The following is a 20,171-nucleotide window of genomic DNA, read 5'->3' as shown; positions in this document are numbered from 1 at the left end:
AATTACTTAACAGGTTTTGTGTTAAAGGTTATTGTGAACCTGAGTACGTTACAGTATATGGAAAAGAAAATGAGAAAAGACAAGAGAGGAGAAAAACAAATGCAAAGGAGCAGTGATGGACAAAGATGCTTAACAACTGAATAACATTATCTAATTTCTTCATCTATGTATTTCTGAATGCACATTCTGTACAACCTTCTTTCAAATTGATTAAATTACAGAAATTAATCAATTTTCAGCCCAAACGTCATGCTCATTTGGTGGACATGACACTACAATAAAGAAATTAGTAATTGTATACTGCATTATATCAATCAGAAATGTATATCTCACCAGTTTAATGACACAGAAACCTTTTGGATACACAAATAATATAAATTTGCCAGAGCATGATGAGGGTCAATAAAAGAACAGCATTACAAATACACTGTACATACAAATCTGTGGATTAGAATGGGAGAACAATTAGGATAAAATATTTAATATATTTATAATGTTATACAGTATATTATACAGTATTTTAATGATTTTAGAGGACCAGTCATGCTTTTATAAGTATGATGAAGTCTCCTGATCCATATAAATCTATTAATTCTGATGAAAAATAAAGCAGTGCAGTTTTGAGTTGTCTCTGTTGAATCATTTGAGTTGTGTTCTGAACAACCGAGAGTTCTGAAATTACAGACAGTGCAGAAAACCTGTTTATGAGCAAAACCGAGAACTGTCTGATGTATTAGAATGGGCAATGCTGTGACGGTATGTGCAAGTGTGTAAAGTTGAACATCTGTCTGTATGAGAGGTGCCGATGCAAACAGAAAATCTGGAAAGAGGTGTAAATACATTGAAGTGTTAAAGAGATAACATCTCAATTAGATATGAAAAAGACCTATCTGTTTTTTCTTACAAACCGCTGATTGTACCGTGAAATCTTAAATATTCATTTCAAGATTAGACTGAAGTTTTCCCCATTAATTTCAAAAGCTCTGATATTTAGGGGAATGTCAAGATTATGGGGATTATTTTTTTTTCTTCTTCTGGAATTAACAAAAAATTTACCACAAAATAATGATACATAACTATAAAATTACTGTCATCCAAGCAACAAATAGCAATTATACTGTATGGCTTTATTCATTGCTGAAACTAGAAAAGACAAGACCCAGAGAAGCACATTAACAGTTACCAACCATCTTTGCTTCTTTCCGTGCTGAAAAAAAGTGTAATAATGTGTTAGTGTTATCAAAGATCTTATCTTAGAATCAAGAAGCACATCACCTCCTGATAGCTCAGAAGTTACACATTTCACACAAACCTAGAAACTTCATTTAAAGTAAGCATACAAATCGTCTCGTGTTACATGTGTAACCCTTGTTCCCTGAAAAAAGCGGAACGAGATGCTGCGCTGCTAAGCGCTATGGGGAACAATCCTAGTTGTGACCGAGCTGTGAATAATGTGTGTAACACATACCATGGCCCCTTTAACCAGGAGATTTGAGTTTTTTTTTTACATAAAAAAGAAATCCGGTTTACGGTAGTGAGAACACGCTGTTGAAACACAGAAAAGCGGAGAGTGAATTAAATCCTGGCGACCTTATAAGACCCACAGAAAAGAATATATCTGGCAGAAGTTTCCACGCTGCCAGGATCTCTGAGATGGGTATTAGATTTTAACACTTCCTGTTGAGGGGTTGTCGAGTGTTTTGTGCTCTTCCCCCAAACAAACAGAGAAAAACTGATGCATGTCCTCTTCAGCTATAGAGAGAGAACAGGGGAACATCGTTTGCGGCTTTCAGTCATTCTCTCTTTTTTATATATATATATATATATATATATATATATATATATATATATATATATATATATATATATTCTAAACAGAAGAGAAAGAGAAAAGGTTCACTGCACACTGCCTAACAAATTGTAACTCCTAACAGAGGAAAGAAAGTTTTGACAGGGTTTGTGAAACACACAGAAACAGGATCGCTCTGAAAAAAGAGGATCTGACGACACCTGGTGACGCATCCATTTATAGCCTGGCCTCAGGTGCATCTAATGATTACATCAGCCGAGGCTATAAATTCCGGTCAATGTTCATTGACGTGTTACACACATTATTCAGCTCGGTCACAACTAGGATTGTTCCCCGTATCGCTTAGCAGCGCAGCATCATAGTGAAGCTTTTTGTAAAGGGAACTTTAGCTTTCCTGATTCCAGTACACCCACTGTGATGATGTTGATATAAATAGGCAGCAATATTTAGCAATTTAGTATTGTATACTTTGTGTACTTACTAGGTGTGGGATTGATGCGTTTTTTACTCACCAATAATCCAAAAATGTTCCCCATGATTATCTATATCGCCTTATTTTCAGATATACATAGTCTACTCGTTGCTACTACGAACACTTACAGAGAGAGTTCACCCAAAAACTAAAATTCTCTTCTCATTTACACACCAGATGTGTATGACTTTCTGTCTTCAGCAGAACACAAACAAAGATTGTAGAAATATCTACACTCAGTAGGCACATACAGTGCAAGTGAATGGTGATTACACATTTTCTCCTAAAATCACATAAAGGAAGCATAAAAGTAATCCAAATGACTCCAGTGTTTAAATCCATGTCATCAGAAGTAGTATAAATGGTGTGGGAGTGAAACAGAACAATACTTATGTCCTTTTTACTCAAAATCTCCACTTTAACTTTCACTGTCAGATGTGAAAGTGAAACTAATCAGGCACCACATGTGACTTTCATATGTAAAAGTGAAGGTGAAAGTGTAGATTTACAGTAAAAAAGAACCTACATTTTGATCTGTTTCTCAACCACACCTATTATATCACATCTAAAAATATGGAATTATCCTCAGGTTTCTTATGGATTACTTCTCTGTTTCCTTTATTTTTGGATCCCCAAAGGTTCACTTGCATTGTGAGCACCTACAAAGCTGAAAAACTTTGTTTTTGTTCTGCTGAAGAAAGAAAGTTATACACATGGCATGAGGATGAGTAAATTATGAGTGAATGTTCATTTTTAGGTAAACTATCCCTTTTATATCTACTGAAAAGGCTTACCACTATTTGGCAGAAGCCTGTGAGGTCCAGCAGTCGGTAATAAGAGCTATGCCCTCCTCTTTGTCAAGCTGTGTAAGCACAATGGTCTTTTTCATACATATTTCTCAACACAACATCAATAAATTGTGAGTGGCAATGTTAACAAACTCTAGTTTCATTCCTCTAACATGTTTCTAAAAGGGACCTTCCATGTTAAGCTGTTGCATATCTCCAACTATAAACTAAGCTACACAATTTGTTAGCTTCTTGGTCTGTGATGAATCAATTGAGAATTATTTTCCAAGGATTTAAAGTTTCCACAAATGTATGATGTACCTGTTTACTGCCTTTCACTGTACATCCCTGCCATTCGCCATGATTTCAGTTCAAATGGGATTTTAGATTGATTGTGTTCCTGGAGTATGGCAATTCTGCATTGCACTTTTTAAACACTGTTTTTGTGTCCAAGTATTGTCAGCTCCATCAAGCCAGAATACAAAATGACTCCAAACTGTGCTTCTTTTGCCGTTACCACAAAAGCCATAACCTTACCTGCAACGAAAAACCATGTGAAACACAGGCTGGACAAATGTAGGGGTGATAGAGGTGATGATAACATAGTATTAAGTACAGTAAATGTTATCACCACCATGTGGTCTCCCAAAGCTATTATGCCAGAGGACATTAAACAGAAGGCCAAATGACAGTGAATTGTAAAGTACACAAATTAGACTTCTAATTTAAATGACAGCTAATGTTAATATATTGATGCCTCAAAAACTTATCAAGAAGATAACATGTCGATGAATAATCGATGTATCAATATGTTAAGACGTTGCTACACATTTCTGTGTAGGCCTTAATCATTCATAAATCCATCTGTGCATTCATTGTCCCAAAGAATTGAATGCAACAATTTACATAAGAAAGACTTTATGCAAAGTATTGTTTATACAGACATTCATTCTACTCATGTTTCATGAATAAGGCCTGATAATATGACACACAAATGGCCACTCACATGAGTATAAAAGCTGTTTTATTCTACATGGAGAGGGTCTCCCTCATGGGGGCTGTCATATTAGGATCACATGACCAGCTGAACACTGTTCACATAATCTCAGTAACCACCCTGCATCTGTAACTAAAAACTATTGTTTTGAATGATGCTGTATCCAGACCCCTAGGTGTCAATGTAAGTCCAATTACACCACATGAAAAAAACTGAGTGCACCTTTATTTGCCTTATGTGTAATTCTAAAATCACATTAATAAACCCATGATATTATTTCTTATCTTTATGAATTTTAACCTCTCCAAGGATCTTTGCTAATGACCTGTTTAAGTGACCAGCAAACAATGGCATCTGTTTATAGACAGTTTTGTACAGTAACTGTAAAACAGACGGTCAGGATACAGCAGCGGAATCCCTTTCAGTTCTGTTTTCTGACCTGTCTGAGGTCAAATTCTGTGTTCTGTCGGGAAGCTTAATTTAATATTATTATTATTGACAGAGAAGGAAAGACATTTGTCAGAAATGGTGTTAGAAAATAGAGAGATAACCCAGAGTGCACAGCTCAGGTCCACCTGGACATAGAGCTCAAATAAATCTCCTATTATTTTTGATAATGAGGGGTCACACTATACATTAAACTACACATTATAATGTCATTATTAAAGATTAGAGTAATAATATTAACAAACATCCTGTATTTTATATGCAATTATTTTGTGGCACATTTTGTAATTACACTAAATTGTTACTGTTGCTGAGATTGTTGTTAAATATATTAACATGTATGTGTAACACTAATGTAAAGTTCTGCCAAATGAGGGCTGGATCCCAACATCTTCATTCCTTTCTTTCTTTCTTTCTTTCTTTCTTTCTTTCTTTCTTTCTTTCTTTCTTTCTTTCTTTCTTCCTGTGTCTTTTTTTTTTCTCTCTCCTTAAAAGCTTAGTCAAAATATACTACAAGCATGTGATGTAAATTACTATATTTTCATGTTGGAGCATTGCATGTGGCTTGATGTCTTGGTCCACAATATTGTCAGAGCATAACCCAGCTTTATCAAAATATGTATAACTTTAGAATAGATACAAACAATCTTATATGAGGAGAGAGAGAGAGAGAGAGAGAGAGAGAGAGAGAGAGAGAGAGAGAGAGAGAGAGAGAGAGAGAGAGAGAGAGAGATTGATCTGTTGGCTTGGGTTTCCTGTCACATGCGTACATTACCACTCTAGCAGAACTGCATGAGTTACGTGTTCCTTCTCTCTTGGTGCAAACACTTGAAATAGGCAGACACCGACGACGTAGACTGACTGGCTTTTCGTTTAACAGCAAAACGATGTAATTGTGTTAACAGTCAGTCGCATGAAACACAGCAAAGGAAAACCTACACGATACTTTTGATATACTGCCAAAATCATACCTAATAATTCGATAGTTCTAATTCTCGCGTTCTAATTGGAATCAAAAGGGGCGGGGTCAACAGTTCCGCTCGCTCTTGTGGTTGGTGTAATGCAGCGCTTCAACAGCAAGTGCACGCGTGCAAGTGTAGAAGTTGTGTAGTGGGTGATTCTTGAGGCGCCGTGAGGGGTGACCGCTCTTCTGCAGGAGGTTTGTCCTTTCTGAGACAACGGTAAAGTCATATGGTTTGCCTTTCGTTTTTATGGTATGAGAGAGCCTGGAAGTTGCCAGCACAAAAAATAGCCTTGTGTGAAATTGTTTTCCAGTTGCAACACTTTGCATAGTAGGCTACTGTTGGCTTTATCTGCGATTGGCTGCGCACTGAGAATCACTGAGATGCTCAAGTAAGTTGTTGGCTTCTGGGCTCACGTGAATTAATTTGTTTCTTAATAGCTTAAAAACGTTTGATCTGAAGGATTATGCTTCAATAATTAAAATTATATCTGTAGACACAAATTGTTCCTATGTGTGAATTTCTTTATAAAACTAAAATTTGCATTTGTTTTTTATGGATGATTTGGACTGCAAAGTGAAGATACCCAACGTGAGAACTTCTTCAATACTGTTTAAGTTCTAGCCCAGGTGCAGAGCTGTAATTTAGGAAAAGCTATAATACATTTTATTGTCAAAAAAAAACCTTAACTGGTAGTGTGTGTATACAGTATGTAAATATATAGGCTTTATAGTATAAATGTAGAATATATATTTTAACAGGGGTCCTTGCCCAATTTAATCTGTTTCACATTTACCTATTTCTAAAATCAAGAGTTGTTGCTATCCTAATATCAACCTTTAAATTCCATCCAAATTACATTAGTCAATGTTCAGTTGAATAATTCAAGGCCGTGCTTGCAAGCCAAAGTATATATGTATTTGCCAGGTGTAAAACCACTGGGCCTTTGCAAAATAGCACATTGCTCAAAAAAACACTTAGAGATAGTCTGTTGAAGGAATGAGACTAAAGCACAGTGTTTATTCATGAAATCATCTTCTGTTACACCATTCAAATCAGATTTTAAACTTAAAATGCCATTTTATTTTTCTTCCTTATAATGCCTGCGGGTTCATATGGTCATGCAGTTTGCATGTATTCAAATGCCTGTGTTTGAAGGCAATGATTTCATTTACAATAAGGCCTTATCTTATTTACCCATTTTTTTTGAGCCGTAATCTTGAGGATAATACAGATACTGGGAGATTGCTTGCTGCACAGGCCAGATGAAGTGTGCCAGCTTCAACAGCAATCTTGACTATTAGCTTTTAATTTGAGCAGCAACATAACAGAAGTATTTAAAATAACATTTGGCCGTTTGATAAAGGTTGAAATATGAATTAACTTTAATTAAAGTAGCAATGCCACGTTTTTGCTATCCAGGCACTGAGGATAACAGTACTATTATGTCCTTCTCAGTCATTCTCAGTCTTTGCCGTCACACAGCTTAGCTCCCCGTTTCCATTCAGAGCCCATTTCTTTGTAGTCTATACATCATTCATTGTATTGTCTCTCTAAACTTTCCCTCAGTCAAATGAATCCACAAAACATAAAAGCTATCCTCATCACAAATTTAACAAATTGCATGTCATTTGGACAGAGAATGGATAGTGTAACATTTGGAGTCTGGGACTAAATCATTTTTTTTAATTGTTATGGGTGTCACATTTTTGCACTCCATTTAATGTGAAATTGTTGCTTTTGAATATTTTGAAGTGACACAGCACATTTCCATGACTGAGAGATCAGCTCTCACATATAATCGCTGCACAGCTGAGAAATATGTTTTCTTAAGACCAGAGGGGAGAGGGAGGTAAGGAGGGCTGGGTTGGGGTTCAGTTCAGTGTAATCTAGAGGTGGCAAATTGACATGGATGACACTGAAGGCATTTGCAAGTATAAAGACATTGTATGAGATTAATTTTATTAAAAGTGGGACAAAAATTATCTAATCCAAGTGGCATAATGAGATTGTGCCTGCACTGCATTGAAATAATGCACAGTATCTGATTAATAAAATATACGTTGTATATATATCAATATACATCAGGCAAAAATGCCACCAGAAATGACAAAAATTCCTCATGGAAATCAAAAATGTCTTTATTTGTTTGATTGTATTTGATACATTTCATATTGTTCTGTTCTTGGCCTACCTACCCAGTAATAGGTGTACTGCCTCAACACTGTAGTGAACTGTATTCACATTTTTAATTCATATTTAAATAATAATATTAATATAAATTAATATTAATAATATAACTACATTTTTGCAAACTGTGTTTTGTGTGCCACTTTCTACATTTTGCAGTGTAATGAACACTTTTTATTCACTTTCACACAAATCACGAATACAATGGCTGATTGCAGTATGACTTACGATATAAACCCTTATTTTTCACATTGCTCACACACTGCTATGTTATGATATCAAATAAAGTCTAACACATAATTTAAAAAACATTATGCTTGTAATACAGACCCACCTACATTTATACACTTATTTCAATGTGATAAGTTTGTGTGGTAGATACCGAGGATTGAACCCTGCCAAGCCCACAAGCTGACATGTGAGACCAATAGAAGCAACACAAAATAACATAGTTGCTTCATAAAATGTGTTTTTCATGTCATATTTGCTTTTAGGTCACTATTAGTCAGGTTTAGTTTAAAGTTTTAGGTTAGGTGGATACGTTTTACTCATTAAAACCTCTAACATTCACCTTAAAAACCTTGTTTGATTACAACACTATTCACTCACTTTTAGTGCACCTTGCTAGATATTTCACTGGGAAACTGCAACAAAACGTGTAACAAAGCACTTAATTTTGTTTTGTAAAAATGTTGCCATGTCATGTTATGTTGTGCCAATGTTGCCATGCAATGTTGTTCATTTTCATGATATCAGGATGCAGATATATTCACTGTCTCAGATGTGTGTTTTTGAATGTGCTATCTTATGAAGCAATTAAAAAAATTAAAATAGCTACTGTATGAAAACACTGAATGTGAAGAAAACACTCTGCAAATGCATAACTGGATCAACGATTACATTAAAATATATTGTGATGTTAGACAGCACCTGTTAAACACAGTGACTATTATTAGCCAATTATTTAATATGTAACCTAGTTTACTGTGTTATACTATCTTGAGCATTATTTACAGCTACTTGTATTTGATGTTAATATTTAATAAAAAAATAAAAAAAATAAGTTAATAAAAAAATTTTTATAGGCAAAAATGAATGCCTATATTGGCAAATATTGTTTAATATAATTCGTTTCTGACATCAGTCAGCCCCATAGTGGTTTGTACTGTCGCATGCATGAAAACACCTAAAATTTCTCAACTATGAGACAATATTCAGCCTGATCTCATTGGATATGTTACGATTTTGCCATCTAATGAACTTGTAAGTCAAGGGGCAAGTCTTGGAAGACATTATCTAAACTTGCAATGAAAATCCCTCTTGGTGTTGTCACAAAGGCATAGCTTTTGGAGTGATGTCTTTTAGTTCTGTGAGGGGACACAACTCATTCTATAGTTAGAAAAGTTCAATTTAGGAATCTTTTAGGATGCCTAAATTCTAGTTAGGCTGAAGGCCGTATAATAAAATCCGCAACTGATGCACAGCCTTGTGTCACAAAAGCAACTCGTGTTTTGATTAATTATTTATTGTTAGTGCTTTGGGATCATGTTATTGTATTGATCTGGATTGAGGAGACCCATTTATGAAATTCTAAACATGACTTGATTTTTGTATAATTTGTTGGTTTTGATCCAGGAATAAAAGATGGCACAGTAGCAGTGGCGGCTGCTGGTCTTTCAAAGAGGGGAAGCTCATTTTCGGCCTACATTATAAACTTATTTACCCTATTTTTTGCACTAAATCAATCTTAGGTGTTGATCTGCCCTGCTGTTTAATTCTAATTTTTTCCTCGTAAGAAAGACTTTCAAATGGCTTCGCCAAAATCAGGTCGACAATATTAGCACCGTCTGCCATTGTGCGCAGTTTCACCCGTACAACGCTAGCCTAGCCTACTGTATGAATGAATGAATGAATGAACGAACGAACGAACGAATGAACGAACGCTCTAAAACAAAATATATTAAACTTGGTAAAACTGAAACAAGGAATGTGGTGTATAATTGTGTGAAATGTATTATGCAAATTGACTAGCAATTTCGCCAAACAAATATAAAGAAATAGGTTGCAGCAGTTTGTCTTTCGACTACACTTGAGAAATCCGCGGTCAATCAAAAGGAGATGCAGTCTTTCGACAGATCCTCCAATCATCATGCGGAAGCCCGGAGTCCGGGCCAGCCCACTCCTCATTCACCCCCAGAGATGCTGAGCGTCCGTGGGCGGGACATAATCGCAGCATTTATCCAATGACCGTCTAGTTTCGGAGCACTGAAAAAAACTGTTCAGAGCAGCCCCATTGAAGTCAATGGACGCTCGGCTTCAACAGGGAAATGCACTGACGCTACGGGAATGTATGAGAAGTAAATCGAGTCAGCCGACCTGCTATATGTAATGTAGCTGATTCTGAACGAACTCGTCTTCGAGATGAACGTGTTCTAACGCATTTTTAGTCAATAAATTGTTTACACAATAGTACATATTTGACCATTATTTTTTTGACATTATAGGGGAAGCTGAGCTTCCCTTGCAGTCTTAAAGAAATCCCCACTGCAGTAGCAAGGAATTTAAAGTACAGTTTTAATATTATGTCTAAGGGAAGTAGCTAATTTGGGATATTTCTTGTGGCTTCAACTTTATTTAATGTACATTTTAATATGTAAGATGGTATTCAATTTATTATCTGAATAATGAGGCTGTTTACTTTTGCAAATTTCCTGTTACAGTGAGCCAATGTGAGGTATGATAAGCTAGAGAAATACCAGAATAGAGTGCAGCAGTCGGGTTCCTGAAATAAAAATCCCATTCATATTTAATGATATTATATAAACCTTTCAAGACAGCCCACCATCAGCTGTAAGGTTGTGCTGCAACAACTAAACAATAAAATAATGAAAATAATCAAGAATGTGTTTCATTATAGATTCATCAGATATGTGTACCTTGTTGGAGAAACTCTGTCAGTTATGTCACTTTACAGTAGTAAAGATGTTTACACTGTAAAACTTGGAAAAAAGCTGAAAACAAAATTTTTGTTAAACACTTCAAAGGTCATAAGCATTCAGTGTAATGTGGGCCTTTTGCCACGTCAGGTGCATTGACAGAGTGCGTGTGCTGTTTGATACGCTTGAGAGTTATTTCTCTCCAATGCATATCTTAAATTTAACTGGAATTTCATATATTTTAAAATGTATAAATGTTATAAATTCAAAATTTAGCTAATCTGTGATATTCCTTGTGGCTTCAACTTAATTAATTGTAATATTTAATTTCCAGTCCGTAATATTTAATTTCCAGTCCATAATATTTAATATGTAAGATATCGAACTTATTATCATTGAAAAGTTAAGAGGCTGGGTTTACTTTTGCAAATTTCCTGTTTTTGTGAGTTAAAGACACTTTTTTGTTTAGTAATTTGCTAATACCGCTGTACATTTTCACTCGCCCTCTTTCTCTCTCTCTCTCTCTCCCTCACTTTCTCTTGTACTCTCGCCATCTCAAATGTAGGATGTGGACATGCATCATACTGTAGTAATTAAATACAATTGAATCTGCATTTCCTCCTCTGCTCTTTGCATGACTTTCCTAACCCCTGATCAGAAAGATGGAAATTATCCTGATTACCAGCATCCGTGCCTCTCCTCTTCACTTTGAAAAGCCCAATTCAGAGGAGAACAGTGAAGACTGTTATACGTAAGACAGTTTGTGTTTCAAGGAAGATCAATCTGATTATAAACATCCCCTGAAGGATAAACATCCCATGCACTCATTGCAAAGATGAAGGGAGAGTTTTGTTTATAATGGCCAAGGTTAAGGGAGTAAATAATTATCTTTCTTTAAATGCACATCCAATACAGATCTAAATCTCAGGTTCATAGAGAAACTCTTTCCCTGTAGTATCTCCTTGTACATACATACATATATTCTGGATTTACATCAGTCTTCAAGCTGCTTGCCTCTCAATCCATTTTGCTTAGTTTATTTAAATCTACATTTGTCTCTTCTTTAGGTGAAGCTCTGATGGCCTCTTAAAAGTAGTTATACAAGTTTCTTAACATCCTCAGATCACAGAGAGTGTGTTATATTAAGTCTTACCTCTTCATTCATACATATCAACCAACACAGTAACTGGCTTGTTCCAGCTAATTCTTTTTCTTTGTACCATAAACACTTATAAAAAAATAATCTGCTTTTGGACTACACGAGGTCATGTCGGAAATCTTAATTAGCACAACATAGCCTTTCTTCAAATGAACCTGCTCAACTTTTACAAAGACACATTTGCATTGCATAAAGGCATGAGTAGCCATTTTACCACAGCTGCATGCTGTCAGAAAATCATCAGCAAGCCTTTGACCTCTGGTCTATTATGGGTCCGACTTTAACACATTTACTCTTCGTTTTCAGCACCTTGGTTTATCTAAACTGTAGCTTATCTCTTCCCTTTGTCTCTTCCAAGCCTGTAGTCCCTCTCCTCCAATCAACCTCTCAGTATTTCATTATGGAGGCCAGGGGTAAATATGACTTTAATGGGACGGCAGAAGATGAGCTCAGCTTCCGGAAAGGAGACATTGTGAAAGTGAGTGGCAGAGAACCCAAATATTCATTCAATTCAATTCAGGTGTCTCAGTTTTATCTGAATATAGGCTTTAGGCTCTTTCACGTGACTTGCATCAGGGATTGAACACACTGATCAGTGAAAGCGGCATGCTTTGCTTTGACCTCCACTTGATAAGAGTTGCCGATTGTGTCACGGAAGTGGGATTTTACAAAGTTGCAAAGTAGCAACAAAGTGGGAAATTTACACAGTAAACTGTGAAAACATGTCTGCCAATTGCTTTGATATTGCAGAAAAAAAGTCTCATTGACTCATTAAATGTGGTTTCATTAATGTTTACTATCTTGAGGTGGTTTTGGTGAAGTGACATTTGTTCAGGAAATTAGCCACCATGACTAAAAAAAGGCATTCAAAGTTGCTTCATAATGTTTGACAGTTTTTTAAAATTTCTTGATGCTTTGCACTACAAAATGATCATGTGTGGAAAATCAAAAACTTGCAAAGTTGGACCTGTCAAGCATTGCATACATCATGCAAATTGTCCGATACTCATTGGCAGTGCTTCAAAAAGCAAGCATCGAACAAAAGTTGAAACTGTTTAAACTTTAAGAGCCATGTTACTCTGTAGCTCATTCTTCAGTCCAGGGGTTAATGCATTGGACATTGACATGAGTTAAGCAAAAGACCCTATAATGTTCAGTCTGTATATGATTGTTATTGTTGTTAAAAATATAATAAACCACTGTTAGTTGATGTGTAGTTGGAGAAGTGTATCACAGAAATCAGATTCAATGTGTGTAATTTATTTTGACAAATGTTGCTCGTTACAGATCCTGGGGTCTCAAGACGAATGGTTTAAGGCAGAGCTGCACGGTCACGAAGGCTATGTACCTAAAAACTATGTTGATAGGCAAACATCAAGGTGAGCTTACGTTCGTGATATTATTGGTTGTTTGCAAATAACTTGTGAGCATGTACTAGTTAATGAAGTGGGGAATAATGTAGTAAATTAGATGGCTGCTTCTGTGTGGAGCTCTCTAGCGTTTTTGATACTTTTGTTTGTTTGTCATGTTTTTATCACTCTTTCCCAATCAGTTTCACCAGGGATGAACTGCTGAATATTCAGCAGTGCATACCTGATAATGTTTTGCCGGGCGAATTACTGGGCGAATGTCCGCTTCCTCTCCAACAAAACGGACAAACTGCTTCTGCTCACTCAAACAAATAAGAACTGTTCTAACTCTGCCGCTCTGTGATTCACGGAAACCTGGCTGTGAAAAGCCATCCCGGACAGCACGTTACATCTGCAGGGTTTTCAGTTGTTTTCAGAGTTTAACGGGGAAAACGAGAGGTGTTGGAACATGCTTTTACAACAATGAAAGTTGATGTACAGATGTAACAGTGTTGATGGAGTTGTGCTGTCCTAATTTAGAGGTGCTCTTCATCAACTTTAAGCCTTTCTACTCAGCGCAGGAGTTTTCCTAATTTATTATGGTGAGTGTTTATGCCCCACCACAAACATGCATGAATGCAGCGTTGCAACAGCTGGATGATCACATTACAGAAACAGAGCAACAACACCCGGATTCTCTTATCATTATTCTGGGAGATTTTAATAAAGCTAACCTCACATGTGAACTGCCAAAATACAAACATCACATCACATGCCCTACCAGAGAAATGAATATATTGAACCACTTCTGCACAACTGTAAAGGATGCATATCGCTCTGGCCCACGTGCAGTTTTAGGACTATCTGATCACTGTCTGGTTCATCTTCTCCCGACCTACAAGCAGAAACTAAAATCAACTAAGCCTCTTTTAAGGACTGTAAATAGTGGACCAATGAAGCAGAGCTGTAACTACAAGCTTGCTTTGACTGCACTGATTGGAGTGTTTTTAAGGCTGCAGCCACAGACCTGGACGAGCTTACATATACTGTGACATCATACATCAGTTTCTGTAAGGATATGCACATCCCTACTAGGACATTTTTGTCATTCAATAATGATAAACCATGGTGTACAGGAAAACCCAGACAGCTTCATCATGCCAAAGAGGATGCTTAGAGAAGTGGGGATAAAACATTGTACAATCAGGCCAGGAACATACCAGAGTGGCTATAAGTAGTAAATAAATAATGTAAATACATATCTCATGTACATATGTAAATTCACATATTTAATTAAATTACTGTACACACCCCACTACCTTGCACATACATTACCACTTGCACATGTACATATGTAATTTTGTTATATGTCCTACTCTAATCTTGTTTTTTATGCTGTGTGCACTTGTCACCAAAAAATGTATTCCTTGTGTACTTGAGAACACTTGTCAATACAGCTCAATAAAGCTGATTCTGAATAGTGAGTAGATGAAGAAAGGGGTTTGAATGACCTGCTTTAGCACATGAGTGTATTTGCATTCCCTCTGCAGCTGGTTCAAGGAGAACGCCAGTCGTAGTACTGCTGAGGAGATGCTCATGTCCAAAGAGTTGGGGGCTTTCCTGATCCGTGGCAGCCAGAGTTCCCCTGGAGAATTCTCCATCTCAGTCAGGTATAAAAAGTTGGAGAAGAAAACTGACTGTTTGCTGCAGTCGGGTTGCGGGTCCCATTAATTGTCTCCATAAAGACATTGATTTGTTATTATATCATATAAACCTTTCTTCAATTATATTTATACAGTATACAGCTCTGGAAAAAAATCAGTTTCTCTGGATTTACTGGATTTATAGATATGTGTTTGAGTAAAATGATTTTTTTTATTCTATTAAGTATTGACAACAATCCTCCCAAATTCCAAATAAAAATATTGTCATTTATAGCATTTATTTTCAGAAAATGACAACTGGTCAAAATAACAAAAAAATACAGTGTTTTCAGACCTCGAATAATGCAAAGAAAACAAGTTCATTTTTAAACAACACAATAATAATGTTTTAACTTATGAAGAATTCAGAAATCAATATTTGGTGGAATAACCCTGATTTTCAATCACAGCTTTCATGCGTCTTTGTATGCTCTCTGCTAGTCTTTCATATTGCTGCTGGGTGACTTTATGCCACTCCTGGTGCAAAAATTCAAGCAGCTTGGCTTTGTTTGATGGCTTGTGGCCATCCATCTTCCTCTTGATCACATTACAGAGGTTTTCAATGGGGTTGAGGTCTGGAGATTGGGCTGGACCTGACAGGGTCTTGATCCGGTGTTTCTCAATCTACATATTTTGATTGACCTGGCAGTGTGGCATGGAGCATTGTCCAAAAAACAATCTGGAAAAAACAATCGTCAGAGTTGGGGAACATTGTCAGAGCAGAAGGAAACAAGTTTTCTTCCAGGATAACCTTGAACATGTCTTTATTCATGCATCCCTCACAAAGACGAATCTGCCCAATTACAGCCTTGCTGAAGCACCCCCAGATCATCACCGATCCTCCACCAAATTTCACAGTGTGTGTGAGACACTGTGGCTTGAAGACCTCTCCAGACAACCAGTTGGAGGATCAGTGATGAATTGGGGGTGCTTCGGGCAGATTCATCTTTGTTAATCAAGCCATGTACAAGGTTATCCTGGAAGAAAACTTGCATCCTTCTGCTCTGACAATGTTCCGCTACTCTGAGGATTGTTTTTTCCAGCAGGACAATGATATTTGCCACACAGCCAGGTCAATCAAGGTGTGGATGTTTGTTGATCAGGTTGTCCTTCATCCACACCTTGATTGACCAGTCCTGTTAACATAATGCAAATATTCATCTGACCGTTATACTGACTCTCTTTGTGTGCTATTAATGCTTAATCCCAAAAATGAACTTGTCAGTCTTGTTGTCCCTCAAGCCATGAGGCTGAAAGATCCTCATACCTCCCAGGGAGCTTTGCACCTGAGCCATATCTGCCCACACACACTTAACCTGTCTATGGAAATTCTCCATCAATACATCAATAACATTCATCTTATTATAGCGGTCAGACAGTTAATTTGTTTCAGCCATCTTTACGTAAATCACCTATAGGTTCTGAGAGAGAAAGAGAGAGTTTCCTCTAGGGCAGAGAGTGGGTTGTGCAACCCATTTACAATATTCAGTGCAGTGAGACAATTGTACAGTGCCTTACGAAAGTATTCACCCTATTGAATTTTTTTAATTTATTCCTGTTTCACAGCCAATTAAAAATAAAATACTTATCAGTTTCAGTTTAGGGTTAACATTTTTGAAGGCACTGTAGTTACATTCATTATAAACAGAAGACAGTACAGTGTAAGTACATAATTCACAACATTTATTTTACTCATGGAATAAGCAGCACTCCATCAAGCAGCTCAGGGCTGGTGATCAAAAGGTTGCCAATTTGGGCCTTATAAAGAATGACCCATGAACCATCACCATTGTGCCCTTGAGCAAGGCAAGTTACTCCAGGGGTACCATTACTTTATTAAGTCTATCGTAAGTCTCTTTAATTAAAAGCATCTGTTAATTGACTTCTTAATTGCACACTGTAAGCAGATTTATATTTTGATTGTTGTCTGTCATATCTCCAAATAAGACATTCAAATAAGTGTGGACAGTTATTGTTTGTTTTACACACATTGATTTATTTTTTTCTCCCTTTGTTTTTTCCATTCTCACAGACACGAGTATGATGTACAGCATTTTAAAGTTATGAAGGATAATAAGGGCCATTACTACCTGTGGACAGAGAGGTTTACCTCCCTAAACAAGCTGGTGGAATACTACAAGACCTCTTCCATATCCAAGCAGAGGGAGATCTTCTTGAGGGACGAAAGCAGTAATGAGCCAAGAGCACCTCCACCCGTAAATAAACTCTAGATCAATGAACACATTAGATTTACTATTGATATTCCAGGTTATTTCTGTTTATACCAAATCTCATAACAAAGCCCCATAAAGCCAAATCAGAAAATTTCCTTTTTACCCCCAGCCTTCCTTAACTAACTTTTACAGCTGCTCTATCTGCTGTTTTATCAAGAGACATAGATGATGCAAGAGAATCAAAACCTGAAATGCTGTGGTGGAGATATAATGTCACATTTATTGATTCATTGTGATCAGATTTTGTGTACAGGAGATGAATAAATATATGGAGGGTAATTCTCATTTTCAGATAAAAAGTCAGCCAGAGGTTCGGCCTCCCCCAGGTGGAGGTTATGGCAATCCCCAAACCATAACTCAACACCGCAACACAACAGATCAGACTCACAACCAGAAGGTACCAGTAACATTTACAAACACACCCACCTGCATACCTACATACCTACAATCAAAATTCACCTTCAATTACAACTGTATTCACACTAATAAATATACAAAAAAGTAACACAAAAAGTCTATATACAGTACATTAACATATGTTAATGTGTTCATGAACTAACAATGAACTATTAGTCTATACTGCAATTATGAAAGTTAATTCAGAAGTACACTTGTTCGTGCATTAACAAATGTTAATGTAAACAACTTTTCATGTGAATGAAAATTATTATGTAGAAATTAACCAAGATTCATAAATGCTGTTAGAGAATTATTCATTGATAGTTCATGTTAAACTTGTTAAAATAATGTTAATGTATACAAACTTACTGTAAATTGTTACAAAACAACTGCATGCATGTACAATTAAAAACCTTGTTAAAATAATAGTACACTATGTGCCGTTCAGCTAGGTGACAATCTTGAGAATTGCTCACTAACTATTACACGATATTTAGTCTATAGTTGTTTCACATAAAAATGCAATTGCTTCTCTGAAAAATGTTTCAATGTTTTTTTTCTCAGAGTAAGAGGGGAAGTGTTGAGGAGAAACCTAACACTGTGGGTTACACAGGGAGGAACAGCCCAGTCCCTCGGAGAACCTCTGAAACTTTGCCTGCTCCGGTACAACACTGACAATTCTCAAAAACTCCCACAGGGCTCTCATGGGTGTCACAAGTAACACATTTCAGTCTGGGTGCACTTCTTCCTTAAATGGCTATTTTTACAAATGTTCTATTCACAAACAATTCACGGGCCCAGTTTAGATGAAATCCAGTCAATGTCTGTATGCTAATATTCTATTACTGACAGAATATCACAGGGAAGATGAGTAAAATTAAATAGACAATTTAAAAACGTTTTGAAGAATATTAGTACCTTTGTACTGCACTGAAAATTTGACGTGTGTGTCTGTGTCTCAGAGGTCCACCATACAAGTGAGAGCACTATATGACTTCACAGCAGAGGAATACGATGAGTTGGGCTTCAATGCTGGTGACATTATCGAAGTACTGGACCGCTCGGATGCATCGTGGTGGAAAGGACGATTGCGTGGCAGGACTGGTCTTTTTCCTGCCAATTACACAGATCAAATCTAACACGTTACCACTGCTCAGAGGTGAAAAAGCAACGTACCAAGATCATATCCATCATTCTCCTACCAAAAGCCTGTCTATGGACTGGACAATATGTTTAAGACTGCCAGTTTATGAAGCTGGTTTAGGATAACTGTAAAAAAATAACTGAGAAGGAAAAACAGTACTCATGAAGGACTTTGTTGGTTCTATACCTAACATACAGCCATGTGTTTTGTTTCACAACTAAGGTACAAAAAATGACTAGACTATAGATCATTCCCCTTACATGTCAAATTTTCCAAATTACAACACCATTTCCTTTGATATTAATTATACATTGCTCTAATACAATGATGCTTTTATCTCCTTGGCTATGTCAAAAAGTTAATTTTTGCTTATTAAGTAGACACAATAAATGAGAAAAGATTAACAGTGTTATGGGCCGTTCAGATCTGACGCGTTCTTGCACTTAAAAAAGTTGAGAGATCATGACCATGTGTCGTCGTCATCCCAGTCATGTACTTATTTTCCTTCCTGAAAAAAGCATCCAGCCGGAATTTAAAAATTGGCTGAAAATGTCTGGGATTTGGCCTTGTCTTCATATTGACGTGCTCTCTACAGTAAGAATGATCATACATTCTGTGTATACCTTCTGCACATCAGTTTTTTTATGTGTTACTATGTTCTTATGGTGTTTTTGTGATCTTATGTGAGTTGCAGAGCATGCATGCAATCTTTCAAAATACTATTTTACACTCTCTCTCTCTCTCTCTCTCTCTCTCTCTCTCCCTTCAACTCACTTACTCTCTGCACACACTGTATACAAAAATCTATAATTTATGTACACTTTTAAAAGTAAGCTCCCCAACTCTACAAATTATTAAATATAACACCTTTATCATCAGATTCACGCTTACTATGCATTTACATTTTTTATGAAAATGTTGATAATATTGAGACAACATTAAATATAATTCCTATCAGAGATTATTATTATTATTTTTTATTTTTTTGTAGCATATTATCTTTTCTGTTTGTGACCGGGGATTTAGATTTACCACCAGGAACACATTAGAGGGTTCAATTTATTTTTAAGTTTGTTTTCTTACTGATTCAAAGAAAACAATTTACTCCCAAATATGGCTTATCAATTTAATTGATAAGAAGAGTTCACAAAAAGAGCAAGTAATTCAACAAAATTTGGATAAATAAAATAAGAGCTTTCACAGAGCTGGTTATACAATTAAACCTCCTCACCGCTCTACATTACTCTGAGTGCAGTTACTGTGATACACTGTAGACTTGAGTATCACTGTCCACTTGTGTTTAACAAACACAATACTCTTAAAAACTTACAAAAATACGTGTGATGCAACACGATTCCAAAACATTACAATACAATATGGCAGTGAGAATAATAACGATCAGCTCCTACATAACACCACATTCACTTCACAAGGACTGAAATGCTCAACATACTGTTGTACACCATGGATGATCTCTCAATACTCCACAATTTCCCCGAGAGTGCGCGTCTCTCTCACACTACTTCTAACAAAACAGCGACCGAGGTGAGAATGCATGTGCATAGTCTCGTACGCAACACA

At 36.5% G+C, this 20,171-nt stretch overlaps 1 protein-coding gene across 3 annotated transcripts; it reads left to right on the top strand.

The window, feature by feature from the left end:
- The first annotated feature begins 5,362 nt into the window (after positions 1 to 5,362).
- On the top strand, positions 5,363 to 19,517 carry LOC127647359 (GRB2-related adapter protein-like). Of its 3 annotated transcripts, none has more exons than XM_052131550.1 (8): positions 5,363 to 5,673; positions 12,120 to 12,239; positions 13,049 to 13,140; positions 14,661 to 14,780; positions 16,846 to 17,029; positions 17,340 to 17,444; positions 18,011 to 18,109; positions 18,409 to 19,517. In XM_052131550.1, exons 2-8 carry the CDS (start codon positions 12,162 to 12,164, stop codon positions 18,583 to 18,585), a joined length of 855 nt encoding a protein of 284 aa, XP_051987510.1. In that variant the 5' UTR covers positions 5,363 to 5,673; positions 12,120 to 12,161; the 3' UTR covers positions 18,586 to 19,517. The 3 variants fall into 3 exon arrangements, with proteins under 3 accessions (XP_051987510.1, XP_051987509.1, XP_051987511.1); XM_052131549.1 differs by having other exon boundaries at positions 5,364 to 5,695; XM_052131551.1 differs by lacking the exon at positions 5,363 to 5,673 and adding an exon at positions 5,844 to 5,867.
- The last annotated feature ends 654 nt before the right edge of the window (positions 19,518 to 20,171 follow it).

The sequence above is a fragment of the Xyrauchen texanus genome, chromosome 8 (assembly GCF_025860055.1).
Source record: "Xyrauchen texanus isolate HMW12.3.18 chromosome 8, RBS_HiC_50CHRs, whole genome shotgun sequence".
In the NCBI taxonomy this organism is placed as follows: Eukaryota; Metazoa; Chordata; class Actinopteri; order Cypriniformes; family Catostomidae; genus Xyrauchen; species Xyrauchen texanus.
This window is presented reverse-complemented; position numbering and strand designations above follow the sequence as displayed.

Bases quoted from the DNA above. Each gene is read 5' to 3' on its own strand.
- LOC127647359 (XM_052131550.1), top strand. From the start codon at position 12,162: ATGGAGGCCAGGGGTAAATATGACTTTAATGGGACGGCAGAAGATGAG. The intron at 12,240-13,048 runs GTGAGTGGCAGA...TGCTCGTTACAG, and splicing joins GGAAAGGAGACATTGTGAAA to ATCCTGGGGTCTCAAGACGA. The intron at 14,781-16,845 runs GTATAAAAAGTT...CCATTCTCACAG, and splicing joins GAATTCTCCATCTCAGTCAG to ACACGAGTATGATGTACAGC.